The sequence below is a fragment of the Marmota marmota genome, unplaced genomic scaffold (assembly GCF_001458135.2).
Source record: "Marmota marmota marmota unplaced genomic scaffold, marMar, whole genome shotgun sequence".
Classification (NCBI taxonomy): domain Eukaryota; kingdom Metazoa; phylum Chordata; class Mammalia; order Rodentia; family Sciuridae; genus Marmota; species Marmota marmota.
This window is the reverse complement of record NW_026000164.1, coordinates 1,866,763-1,881,478: the sequence shown is the minus strand read 5'-3', so window position 1 is coordinate 1,881,478 and position 14,716 is coordinate 1,866,763. Positions and strand designations below refer to the sequence as shown.

General features: G+C 36.9%; 1 protein-coding gene and 1 long non-coding RNA gene across 11 annotated transcripts in view; one reads left to right on the top strand and one right to left on the bottom strand.

Moving 5' to 3' along the window:
- The window catches only part of Kmt2c (lysine methyltransferase 2C), a 255,597-nt gene that overhangs the window by 181,430 nt on the left and 59,451 nt on the right, over window positions 1-14,716 (bottom strand). For all 10 annotated transcript variants that reach the window (XM_048786668.1, XM_048786672.1, XM_048786664.1 and 7 more), the window contains exon 2: window positions 13,460-13,548. In XM_048786668.1, the coding sequence (XP_048642625.1) occupies window positions 13,460-13,505 (46 nt within the window). In that variant the 5' untranslated portion in view covers window positions 13,506-13,548. The remainder of the gene's footprint in view (window positions 1-13,459; window positions 13,549-14,716) is intronic.
- Window positions 10,149-14,716, top strand: part of LOC125611605 — a 22,793-nt gene continuing 18,225 nt past the window's right edge. The window contains exon 1 of the long non-coding RNA XR_007341809.1: window positions 10,149-10,161. This is a non-coding gene — a long non-coding RNA (uncharacterized LOC125611605). The remainder of the gene's footprint in view (window positions 10,162-14,716) is intronic.

Genomic DNA, 14,716 nt, shown 5'->3' with positions numbered 1-14,716 from the left:
TTTTTTTTTTTTTTTAATTATTTTTTACTTATAGTTGGACACAATACTAAGGATTGAACCCAGGGCCTTGCACATGCTAGGCGAACACTCTACCACTGATCCACAACCTCAGCCCTCAGGGTTCTCTCCTTTACAAAAAAATCTCTTGAGGCTAGGGATAGAGCTCAGTAGAAGATCACTTGCCAAGCACACACACAAGGACCTGGGTTCAATTCACAGCACCTAAAAGCAACCATCTGACCTATTATCCTCATTTGAAAGATACGGAAATCAAAGTCTCAAAGTTAGCAAACTGAAAGTCACAAAGCTGAGGGGCAAAGCCAGAATGCACAATCAGATTTGTACATGCATAATACTGGCACAGCCTCAACAAAGTACAGAAGGAGTATGAATAAATTCATGTGAAAAAAACAATACTAACAATTTTACAAGGACATTTTAACTGATCAATCACTTGCTGAATAATCAAGACTATGAAATTAAAACTGAAAATAAAGTTTTCCTCTTCATCTTTTTTAGCAGGACTAAGATTATAAAGTGGCAAGAACCTCACAGACAAGCTCATAGAAATAAAAACTACTGATTTGGAGCAATTATAAAATTACTCTCCTTAAAAGTTATGTAATTCTTGGGCTGGGGCTGGGGCTCAGTGGTAGAGTGCTCGCCTAGCACATTCAAGGCCCTGGGTACAGTCCTCAGCACCACGTAAAAATAAATAAATAAAGGTATTGTGTCCATCTACAACTAAAAAAATGAATATTTAAAAAAAAAAGTTATGTAATTCTTGCCAGGCGAGGCAGTGCACACCTGTAATCCCAGTGGCTCAGGAGGCTGAGGCAGGAGGATCACAATTTCAAATCCAGCCTTAGTAATAAAACACAAAATAGGACTGGGGATTGTGGCTCAGTGGTCAAGTGACCAAGTTCAATCATCAGTAATACCCCCCCAAAAAAAATTATATAAATAATTTTACTTAATTTTTTAAAAATTTTTGATGGACATAATAGTTTTATTTATTTATCTTTCAAAGGACTATGTATCCTACAACAAACTCGTAAGTATAATAGCATAATAGACTATAAGATGTCAAAATACCCAGTGTTCAAGTACAGTCTTTCCTACCAACACAGTACATTCTTTCAAACTACCTGGCTTTCAGTGAATCTTTATATTTTATTTATTAAGGGATTCTAAGATCTTGCAGGAAGAAATTACATCTGTACTTTTACTTACCTCTATTTTTATACTAACCTACAAAATTTAGAATTCTAAGAAATTATCGAGTGACTACAAGCAACAAGTAGTATTACTGGCAACACCCATTTCTCAGTCATTAGTAGAGCTGTAGATATTTTCTTATTGAATTCAAATGTTATAGATATCCCAAATACCATTTCCCATATAGGTATGCCAAAATTATAGTTGTTATTAAATTCACTGATTTTATAATCCAATGTATAATCCAAATGCATAATCCAATGTATCTTATTTTATTAACTTAAAAACGTTATTTATTGAGAAGTACATGGACTGCCAGAGGGATAAGGGCACAGAGGAGGTGAAGAGTCCCCTCTATTTACCTTTGGAAAGACACTATGCTTGTTTTAAAACCAGAGATTGTCATAAAATCTGATTCAATTGTTTAATTAATTAATCATCCCAAATATAGATCCTATTTATGTAAACACACATAATTATAAAATTCTTAAAAACTAATATTTGGTAATTACATTAATCAACACTAGCATTCATTAACTGCTAGTTACCCAAGAAAAATGCATGCCTTCCTGTATGCTCTGGTACACTACTAAATAAAGGAAAAATTATTTTCCTCTCTCGAATTCCTTCACCTCCACAGCACATTAAAACTGTTCATAGGGCTGGGATTGTGGCTCAGCAGTACACCGCTCGCCTAGCACGGCAGGACCTGGGTTTGATCCTCAGCACCACATAAAAATAAAGGCATTGTGTTGTGTCCATCTACACCTAAAAACTAAATGTTAAAAAAAAAATAACTGTTCATGCTCCCTTTACATGAAAATTGCAGAAGAAAACGAAACTGATAAACTGTTCAATCATGTTCTCTCCTTTTGAACAGAAATGGTCAGAAGAAGTCTGTCTTACGAGAGTTCTGCTGTCAAGAGGTGTCTTATCTAGTATTTCCTCTACATCTACAACATGCGCTGGTTAGAAAGGGCAGACTTTTTATTCATCCTATCTTTATTTACTAAATTCCTAAAAATGTTGACACTGATTAATATGAACATGGTCACTGCTTTAACAGAATAATATATAAACATCTAAAAGTAAAGACACAAAAATGTGAGACTTGTTTTGAGAGTTAACACTTTATAGGTAACTTCTTCTCCTTAATCACAGCTCCATAAATTCTAATAAATATATATTATCACCATGTTTGCTAACGTGATTTCTTTAAGGCAAGCACAAAAGGCTTAAAATTAAATTCCAAAACTTATGAAAACCCCAAAATACATTAATATTAATTAAAATTGTGATTTTAGATATCAACTGTACTCTGGATGGTTTATTTAGTTGTTACCAATATTTCCTTTAGTTAACTTACACTTTTTTTAAGTGTTTTTAGTGGATTTTTTTGCCATAAATAAATGAAGCAAAAATAAAAAACATTTCACCATACATCTTCACCTTAAAATAATGGTTATTTGTATCAATATTGATCTTCTTCTTACACTTTTTTTTTTTTTGGCTTAAAAATATATGTATCAACCAATATAATTGTCCTGAATTCTCTAAACAAGCCTAGGCATCAACTGACTAGCAATAACTGACACTAACTGATGTTAGCAGAGAGCTGAGTTGCCCAGGAACACCCACCTGAATTCCTGACTCACAAAAATCATAGGACATGACTATTGTTTTGAGTCATTATATTTTCTGGTGACTTGCTATGAAGCAATATATAACTGAAAATTTTGTTGTAATCTTGTCTGCAAATGGCATACTATAACTAATCAACTCCAAATTCTTACGAATATGTTTCTGCTCCAGCATCTCCTCGTCTAAGGACCAAACACAAAAAAAAAAGCCACTAACGCAAACACTGATGAAATAAAAACAGCTTGAGAATGTTTTGCTCCAGTCCACAAGTGACCTGACTCTCAATCACAGCTCACTGGGCATGAGTAATGATATGGCCCCACAAAGGGACTAGAAAATGTAATTTCAACACGTATACAGAAGGCAGAGAGTGAGAACTATTCAACAGGACAGTACCACTATTCATGTACCATGACCATGTATAAAAAAATACACTCTAACAGTTAATAGGGGAAAGTATCAAGATTTTTAAAATGATGCAAAAAGATAAAAGTCCATTGTAAACTTTCATATCTAAACAAGGTAGGAAAATACTAGTTAAATTTATAAGCTACATAACCAAACCTCTCTGTGCACATGCTACCACAACCTGGTGCCAATTAACAACTGCACTTTTAAAATGTGTAATGATTTTGAGTGTCTACATTTTAAAATAATTATATCACTGAAATTTCTATTATTGTAAACAAAGGCATATGTAGGGTTTTATACAAGCTTGTATATTAAGCATAATGCATACAAACATTCATTAAATCACTGCTGAACCAAAACAGAACTGAACTAGTCACATATGACTTGGGCACTCCAATTCCACATGCTTCGTCCAAAGTGTGCTGACAAAGCAGCAATTCCTACCATATCTGTCTACCCCAGGTAAACACTAAGGGTTGAGCATCACTACCACGTAAGAACTAATAATCACTAAACAAGCAGCAGCCAAAAATAAACACAAACTGGGCCTGAAGACAATCCAGATCTTAAGACGTAAGTCAAGGTATATGGTGCCACAGTTTGCCTCCTGAATGTTCTCCGCAGGCCTAGATGTTGAAGGCTTGGTGTCCAGTCCATGGCCCAACTGGAAGGTGACCAAACCTTTAGTGGAAAGATGGTAAATTTCAGGGGCATGCCACTGAGGGAATATTGGGATGCTGGTCCCTTATTCTTTCTTGCTCTTTTTTTGCTTCTATACACCCTGAGGTGAATGGAACTCCTTTGTCATGCTGTTATGGTTTAAATATGAAGTGTCTCCCAAACGCTCATACAAGGACAACGCAAGAAAGCTGAGATGAAGTAATTGGGTTGCGAGCACCTTAACTGAATCAGTGCATAATTCCCTTGAATGGATTAACTGGGTGGTGGCTGCAGGCAGGTAAGGTGTGCTAGGAGGAGGTGAATCACTGGAGGCATGCCTTTGGGATTTTTATTTTTGTCCCTGGTGAGTCAGGTGTGTGTGTGTGTGTGTGTGTGTGTGTGTGTGTGTCTATCTCTCTCTCTCTGCTTCCTGGTAGCCATGTCCTGAGCTGATTTCCTCCACATTCTTCCACCATGATGCTCTGCTTCACCTCCAAAACAGAGCAATGGAGCCCGCCTTCTGTGCACTTCTGAAACCCTGAGCCCGTATAAATTTCTCTTCTTCTAAAATTGCTCATGAGGTTTTGTGGGGGGGTTTTCATTTGTTTTGTTGTTTGTTTGTTTGGTCACAATGGCTGAACTAAAACACACCCATTCCCAACACAGACTCAAGGGCAATGGGACTGAGCAATGGCAAACTGAAATTAAGCAGTAAAATAAACCTCTTCTCCTTATAAGTCAATTATCTCAGGTATTTTTGTCACAGTGATAAAGTTGACTAATACATATAACTAGATGCCATTAGTAGAAAAGCCTACAAAGTTAACAAATGGTAGTCTTGATAAATAAGTTAGCTTTTACTTATTAAATTATTATTTAAATTAAATAAGTAAACAGTTTTACTGTGTTAATACTAATATCATTTGTGAGACATTCTTGTACTCTGTGTGTGTGTTGTGTGGGGGATGGAGCCCCAGGCCTTGTGCATGCTAGGCAAGCACACTACTACCACTGAGCCACATCCCTTGCCCAAGACTTATTCTAATGTATAGATATTAACTTGGTTTTTGTTGACCATTACTTATAATCTGGTCAATTGATTACAACTAACTCACCCAAATTCTTTTTTTTATGTAAATATAGTTAGTAAATATAGTACATAGGCAGCAGATTTTAATCAGCTGTGATTATATATTACACACTCCAAAACAAAGACTAAAAAAGGTTAAACTGATATATTCTAAGGAGAGAAACCAGAATCATAGAAAGTGCTCAATTAAAATCACAAAGGTGGCCAACAGTGGAAGACAAAATTAGGAACAAACAACAGGGTGACAAATGTAAAACAATAATAGATATGGGAACTATTAATTTTACTCGATCAAGAATTACTTTGAATCCAGGCATAGTGGCACACAATTGTAATCCCAGCTACTTGGAAAGCTAAGGCAGGAGAATCAAAAGTTCAAGGACAACCTGGGCAACTTATGAAAATCCTGTCTTAAAATAAATAGGACACCATGGGCTGGGGCTGTAGCTCAATGGTGGAGCACTTGCCTCATTCATGTGAGGCACTGGGTTCTACCCTCAGCACGACATAAAAATAAATAAATAAAATAATGGCATTGTTTCCATCTACAACTAAAAACAAATAAGGCCCTCTACCACATAGAGCTCAACAGTAGAGCACTTGCTTAGCATGCAGGAGGCCCTGGGTTCACTCCCCAGTAATAAAGGAAGGAAGAGAAAATGCCGTGAATGTCAACAGTCTAAATATACCAATTAAAAGACAGATTGGGCTAGGGTTGTAGCTCAGTGGTAGAACACTTGCCTAGTACATGTGAGGCACCGAGTTTGATACCCAGCACCACATTAAAAAAAAAAAAATCAATCAATCAATAAAATAAAGGTATTGTGTTTATCTAAAATTAAAAAATACTTAAAAATGAAAGAGACTTGTCAGAGTAGATCCAAAAACAAGACCCACCTACGTACTACATACTGTCCACAAGAAACCCATTTTAAATATAAAGACACATATAGATTAACAGTAAATAAAGATATTTCTCTGCTACATTATACAGCCAAGAATGCAACCAATTTAACAGTTTCTTACAAAACTATTCTGGCCTAGGATATAGTTCTAGCTCTCTGGTAGAGCACTTGCCTAGCATGCTGAAGGTCCAGGTTTGAATGAGGGGGTGCTTACAACATACTCTTAACAATCTAGCAATCATGTTGCTTGGTATTTACTCAAATAGGCTGGAAACATGTCCATACAAACATCTGGACACAGTCATAATAGCAGCTTTATTCACAATTGCCAATAATCAAGGGGCCCTCCAGTAGGTGAATGGGTGAAAAATAGACTTGGTATAGCCAAACTCTGGAACAATATTCAGTGTTCAAAAAAACAATCTATCAAGATATGAATACATGGAATAAACATAAATTCCTACCACTAACTGAAAAAAAGCTGATCTGAAAAGGTTACAACTATTCAACGTTCTGGAAAAGGAAAACCCTCTGGTGCCAGAGGGTGTGGGGAGGTAAGGATGACTAGGTAAAGCACAGACGACTTTCATGGTAGTGAAACTACTCTCTATGATACATAAGGGTACATGTCAATATATGTTTGCCCAAACCCACAGTATGTACAACACAAAGGATGGGCTTTTTTTAAACTATGGACTTTAGATGACAGTTACACCATTCTGGAATAGGATGTTGACAATGGAAAAGATCATGCTGTGTGGGGTTAGAAGGTATATGGGAAAAATCTATCACATCTCCCACAACTGTACTGTGAATTTAAAAACACTCTAAAAAATAAAGTCTCAGCAGAAATCTCACAGACCAGGAGAGAATAGAATGAAACATTCAATGTCCTGCAAGAAAAAATTGTCAGCTAAAAGTCCTAAACCCAAAGCCACGTTTCAGAAATGAAAGAAAAATAAAGACTTTGCATGACAAGCAAAAACTGAAGGAATTAATTACCACCAGACCAGCCCCACAGAAATGCTCAGGTAAGGAAGTCCTACATGAGACATGGACGATAACTGCTATCACAAAAATGCACAATTGTACAAAACTCAACAGTACAATTACACAAGAGAACTAGAAGCAGCTTCCCCTGTTAATCCGTAAAACCACAAAGGTGTGCAGGAGGAACGAAAGAAGAAAGTACATACAAAACCACCAAAGAAAAAAAATTAACAGAATGATGAGTGTGCTTTCATATCAATAATAAACTTGAATTCAAAAGATTGTTTTCCCGCTGGGGATATAGCTCAGTTGGTAGAGTGCTTGCCTCACATGCACAAGGGCCTGGGATCAATACCCAGCATGAAAAAAAAGATGATTTTTCCCAATTTCATAAAAGATAAAGACTAGCCAAATGGATTAAAAAAGCAATACCCAATAGTGTACTGACTACAAGAAACTCACCCTCCCAACTTACAGATGCACACAGACTTTGTAAATGGAAACCAAGAGTAAGCAGAAGTGACTATACTTGTATCAAATAAAACAGACCAATCCAAAAACTGGTTAAAAAAAAAAAAGGACAAAGAAGGTCACTATGATAATGAAAAGGGATCAATTCAACAAGAATAAATAATAATTTATAATGTATATGTACCTAATGCTGAAGTACCCAATTATGTAAAGCAAACATTGTTAAATCTAAAAGGACAGATAGACTCTACAACAATAATAGTTGGAGACTTCAATGCTCCACTTTCATCAATGGATAAATCATCCAGACCTCCCAAAAATAATCATCAACAAAAAAACATCAGAGGTAAATCATATTACAACCCAAATGCACCCAACAGACATGTACAGAAAGTGCCATTCAACAGCTGCAGAAAATACATTCTTCTCATCAGCACATTGAACATCCTCCAGGACAGACCATATGTGAGGCTTCAAAACAAATCTCAGAAAACCAAAAATTTATTAAAGTTATAGCATATATCCTCTTTAACCACAGTGTAATAAAACTTGAAATCAACAGCAAGAGGAACTTCAAAATTGTATGAATACATGGAAATTAAACAACATACTCTTGAATGATCAATGAATAAATTAAGAGGAAGATTTTAAAATTTCTTGAAACAAATAGGAAATGAAAACACAACATCCCAAAATGTATGGAAACAGCAAAAGGAATACTAAGCTATAAAGGATGGAAGGACGGACAGAAGGACAGAAAGACGGAAGGAAGGAAGGAAGGAAGGAAAAAAACCTAAATGCAACAATCCAAAATTACGAGAAGGAAGGTTATTTGTATAACAAAGATGAGAGCAATAGTAATGGACACTTGTGGGTTCCTCAATCCTATCCATCAACCATGATAAAATGCTCATTTTAATTAATACTCTTACATTATGAAATTATTACATTACAAATTATTGAGTGAGTGTGTCAAGGCATGGATTTTACATTGGTAAAAGAACCCTTCAATAAGCTTTTGAATCCTGAGACACACATGGAGAGGTTAGAACCTTGCACCAGACTTGAATTTATGTTTAAATTAACTAGACATTTACAGAACTTTTCTTTTTGCCTGGGTTCACTTGTAGTCTGTTGGTTTAATGGCTGTTCTTCCCACCCTCCTTCCCTATTCTCTATGTGTCCACTAAAAGAACTAAATGAAAGCCTTTCCACTGACAGACACAGAGCTAATACACTAACAGGCCCTGGCTTAACTTCAGTATAAAAGACGAGGATAAAAAAAAAAAAAAGTACCCTCCTGCTCCTTTCTCTATACTTCAGTCTTGACCTCACATGGAGACAAAATAAGAAAACAATTCATTTGTGGGGCCCGCTATTCTACTCTTAAGAAAAAAATCAATGTCAAAAATTTACTTTTGTGACAACGTTCCAAAACAGTAAGTAGCTTAGAAAATGCAAAAGATGATATTGCTCCAGTTAGTAAAGTGAAGGCCTACTGTGTGCCTGGAAGTACTGACCTCACAGCACTCATACACTGTGCAAGGCACAGAATAAATAAACGTGGAACATGATATCGTATTTCTTAAATACCAGGAACAGAAGTATAGCAGAAGAGATCAGAGAGCAGCAAGTACTGGGGGTTTTGTCCTCATCACTTTAATGGTGGATGCTGGAGACTGAACCCAGGGATGCTCTACCACTAAGTTGCTAAGACTGGCTTCAAACTTGAGATCCTCCTGCTTCAGCCACCAAAGTCACTGGAATTACAGGTATGTACCACCATGCCCAGCTTAGTGCTGCTTTTTAGACAAGTTGGTAAGGAAAGACCTCTCTGGAAACACAACACCTGAGCAAAAAACTGACTGAAGTAAAGAAATAAGCTGGGGGGTCGGGGGTATTCCAAGAAAACAAAATATACAAATGCCTTGGAAAGAAGCATGCCAAACTCCAGGAAGGAAAAGGAGGTCACAAGGCTAGAGCCCAGGGAGCAAAGGAAACATAAGATGGTGTGGGAAAGGTAGCCCAGGTCAGGGCAGAAGAGTTTGAAGTTCATGGTGCAGACTTTAGATTGTGTTCTAATTACTCCTGGAGGCTTTGGATGGTAGGCAGATGAAGTAAAAGGCTCTTATGGAAAACAGACAAGAATGGAGTGAGAGGAAAAGTAGTAAGGCCAATGAAGACACTATGTGGAGTCCAACTGCAGCAGTCCAGAGGAGCAAGGGTGGTGGTGACCAGCTGTGCAATGACAGGCAGAGGAGGAGAAGGAAGTATCTGAGCTCAAGAAACACCAAGAAGGTGAAGACCAAAAAAGTCCCAGGAAGATAAATCAAGGAAGACTCCAGCCAGAGTCTTGGTGAGACCCTGTCACTAATTAATTAATTAAAAAATAAAAATAGGGCTGAGGATACAGCTCAGTTGGTAGAGTGCTTGCCTCGCATGCACAAGGCCCTGGGTTCAAACCCCAGCACCACAAAAGGATAAAAATAGCCAGTCAGGGTGGCACATACCTGTAATTCCTGTGGTTCCAGGAGGCTGAGGTAGGAGGATTGCAAGTTCAAAGCCACCCCCAGCATAACTTAGCGAGACCATGACTCAAAATTGTTAAAAAGGGCTGAGGATGTGGCTAAGTGCTCCTGGGTTCAGTCCTTCATACCCACACTCCCAAAAAGAGACTCCAGAGCTGGGGTTGTAGTTTAGTAGTAAAGCACTTGCTTAGCATTTGTGAGGCATTGGGTTTGATCCTCAGCACCACATAAAAATAAAGAAATAAAGGTATGTGTCCATCTACAACTAAAAAAATATATATTTAAACAAAACAAAACAAAAAAAAAAACACTCCATGTTTCAGCCTGAACCATATATGGTAGCATGGCTCACACAGAAACACGGGAAGAGGTTTCAGAGTTAACAATAAGCAGCTAAGCAACTCAGTGAGACCCTGTCTCTAAATAAAATACAAAACAGGGTTGGGGATGTGACTTAATGGTTGAGTGCCCCTGAGTTCCATCCTCAATACATCACCCAAAAAGAAGCTCTATAAAGGTCACACATTCAGTTTAGATCCTCTTCAAACATCTAAGAAGAGGTGCTAACAAACAAGCTGAAGATAACAGTTCATGTTAAAGGCAAGAAAAAAAAAACTGGTAGTGGTCTCCAATAATATGTCAACTTTTATGTTTTTATTATCAGTTAAAAATAATTTTTTAAAAGTCACTACTGTGATTTTTAGAGTCATCAGCACATAGGTAATATTTAAAGCCATGAAACTGAGAAAGACCACTTGATGCACAAAATGAGAAGAACAGAATGAAGAGAAATCACTGAGTTTAAAAAAACAGAGACAGATCTGCAGTCCTGTAAGCCAAGTATAAGTTTCACTCCCAAGAGTGGTTAGCTGTGTGAGAAGACAATGAATGGTTAAGAAGGATGAAGACTAAAAGCTGGTTTGGGCAATATGAGATTACCGGTGACTTGACAAGAACATTTTCGCAGAAAAAAAGGAAGAAAGCCTCATCTGAGTGAGTTCATGAGAAAACAGTCAAAAATAAGTAGCAGCTGGGCATGGTGGTGCACGTCTATAATCCCACTGGCTCAAGAAGCTGGGGCAGGAGGATTACAAATTCAAAGCCAGCCTCAGCAAAAGCAAAGTGCTAAGCAACTCACAGTGAAACCCTGTCTCTAAATAAAGTACAAAATAGGGCTAGGGATGTGGCTCAGTGGTCAAGTGTCGCTGAGTTCAATCCCTGGTCTCCCTTCCGCCCCCCCCCCAAAAAAAATAGTAACCAGCCGGGTGCAATGATACACACCTGTAATTACAGCAACTCAGGAGGCTAAGGCAGAAGGGTCACAAGTTCAAGGTCAGCCTAGGCAACTAAGTGAAACCCTGCCTCAAAACAAAAACTAAAAAGGGCTGGGGATATAGCTCGGTAGTAAAGTATCCCTGAGTTCAATCCCCAATATCACCAAAAAAACGGTAGCCACCATATGACAACTTTTTCAAGGGTTTCATAAAGACATCTGCCAAGGACTTCTGCTATAAAGATGAGTAAAGAATCTCATGTACAGTAGCTAAGAGGAGATGAGTGATCCATAGAGATTGTTTCTGATTGAGAGGGATGATTCTGCAACACATTCTGCAGCTAAGAAATGATTTTTTGAGTTGTAAAAACCCCTGACATAGGAAAGCAAAGAAAACTGCAGACCCAAAATCCACAAAAGGTGAAAGGAGATAGAATTCAGGACACAAGTAAAGGACTTAGCCTCAAACCACCACAGAGAGTTTTCATTCCATTTTACCAGATGGACAAAAAAAATGCAAGTAGGAAAGCAGATTTGATGGGTGAGTGTAAAAAAAAAAAATTTTTTTTTTTTTTCACTAAAATAAGCAAGATCATCAGCTAAAGATTGAAAACTGGGAGGAAGTATTAGAAATCTGAAAAGAGATGGTGGTGAAGTAATAATTTTCAATAAATGGGAGAGGAAATTTTTAAGTATACAGAATGAAAGGAAGGCACCAGTCATCACCAATTTGATTTGAGGTCACAAATTTAAAATGAAATCAGTCGGCAAGATTATGCCTTTCTCTACAGCTATGTTCAGCTACTAGAATGCACAATCTGGGCTGCTAGAAGAGAATGACCACAATGATGAGTCACAGAATCCGGCCAGAAAGGAGAGCAACAAGCCCACTGGTAAGACCAATGAGGCATTAGGAGAAAAGCGACCTGGAAAAAAAAGCAGCCAGGGAGTAGGACAGCAGAGCTGATTTTGGAAATGAAATAGCAATTGTCTCAGTGGCTGGTACAATAAGAAAGCTAATATATGACCATAAGAATGAGCAGCTGAAGGGGAATGAAGAACAGGATTTCTGAGGAAATCAGGAAGCTGAAAGGATGGGGTATTGAATAGATTATCAAAAATGACAACCAGAGAAGCACAGAAGAGTAAAACAGAAAGGCAGGTGCTAACCTTCTGCTATTGAGTGAGAGAGCCCAGCAAGAATGTGGATAAGCGCAACACACTCTGGTAGCACTGTTTAATTTGCCAGTAATCATAATGAAAATATTATTTAAAGCTTCGAAAGGACTCTTCATTACTAACAGTGAACTACAGAAAAAATTATATGAAAAAAGAACTAATGCTATTTACATAAATTCAAGTTTGCAGTAGTGTGATAATGAGCAAAAAGGGTAAATTTAAAACTCGGAACTTTCAAGCTTTATTTTGTCATTCTACCTACCTAGGCCCTAGTCAGAAGAGGGATAGAAATTGCATATACTATTTGAAAGATTTCAAAAAAAAAAAAAACCTATATAATAACACATTTGACAACCATAACGCATTTTCTAGAAAATTATATTTTAAAATATAATGCAATTTTAAACTCTTCTATAAAAACAAAAGACATTCAATAAGCATCAGGATGATATTCAACTTCAGAGATGAAGCCTAATACTACATCCAAATTCTATCCAACAACTATAGAAAACAAGGCCAACAACGGACTACCTACCACAGATATCCTCTACATACAATATGAAGCCTAGTCCCTTTGACCACGTATCACCAATCTCCTGTAAATTCTGGAAACCACTCTGGGCAACCTACTCTACCCACATTTTGCAGGTGCACAATACATGTCAGCTAACTTAGGACACCTAAAGCCATTTGTTCAACTTGGTATTTCATACTATCATTCGCTAGTGAAACACTTTCTCTCTACATACATTTTAACAAAACAAGCTCTAAACAAATATTTAATGGTTCACAAGTAAGAAATATCCTGTGAGCTAGCATAATAATAGCCTGAGTTACTGCTTCTTGCAGTTTTAATTTTACTTTGATAAAACAGTTATCCATAAATATAAAATAATTCCTACTAAATCAGGTCTCAAGGAAAAGGTGTGAGGGAGTAGACTGGGTTTTCCACATGGTGACTAGCTAGCAAACTAACTGGGACAAATGGAACTGAAGTGCAGTGCATCAACCACGGCTAACACAACACGTTTCCACACATATGCCAGGTACACACGTGCATACTATCATGTACATTCTTACTAAACTGTGATACCTGTTTCCACGATATTTTCTGCTTCTGTTGTCTCCAGCCCATCCATGCTATCTTCATCATCCACCGTAGTTTTTCCTCTACTTCGAGGCCTAGAAAGAAATAAAGACATATAGTAAAAAATAATGAATTTTAAGGATTATATGTTATACTCCATATAAATCACAATTTAAAGGTCTATAAAATAATTTGGACATTTCTCCAGCATTTTACCATGTTAAACAGTAAATACCAGACTTTGCGGTCACTTTGTCCCCTAAACTCAGCCCTTCCTAATGGCTGGATGTGAGGACACACCCCGGTAAGTGTGCTATGTCATTAAAACTGGCCGAGGTATCCCTATTTTGGCCTTTCCTCTTTCCAGATAACCTTCGGGAGACTCCCTTTGTCTATAGCAGTAGCTTCAACAACTTAACAGGTTCTGGACAGAGTAGATACATCAGGCTGTAGCTACACATTTAATCAAGTGAATGAGGAACACCCAGACATTTGTATTTGTTTGAAGCTGACATAAAAGACCATGATGCACAATGACTAAAGAAAATAAAATTCCAAAAATTGAGTATGATCTAATTGCATTACCTTTTTAAGTGTTATGAAATTTAACTTAAAAACACTTTAGGGAAATAAAATAAAGGTAACAACAGTGGTAAGGTAGATTCTGTAACCCAATGTAATATTAAAAAAAAATTTAAAGAACTAATATCTTTAAGTTATTTTGGAGTATCTAAGGGATAGAAATGAGAAAAAAAAAGAGAAATTTAAAGAATAAGATATTACAAATAAGAAGCTTAGAAAACTGACAAAACAACATTCAGATAATTTCACAGCTTTTACATTATTTTACTACTTAAAGAGAAAAAAAAAGTGGGCTGGGTTTTAGCTCAATTTAGAGCACTTGCCTATTACATGTGAGGCACTGGGTTCGATCTTCAGCATCACATATAAACAAATAAATAAAAGTGTGTCCATCTACAACTGGAAAAAAATTTTAAACAAGAGAAAAAATACAAATGAGCTCAGAATTTGAAAACAACGGAAAATGATAAGAATAAATGATAAATGATATTAAAAATAAATCAAATAGTTATGTTTAAGTAGGAAATCCACTTAAATCTTATTTTTAAAAGGAAGGTAACCGATCTAATCATAAAGGAGATACGTTAAAAGTTAAAGTGTTGGAAGTCCAAATAACTTTAGTTGAAATATTGCAAGTTGCCAAAAAGTCATCTCCAAAAGGTATGCGGGGGGGGGGGGGGG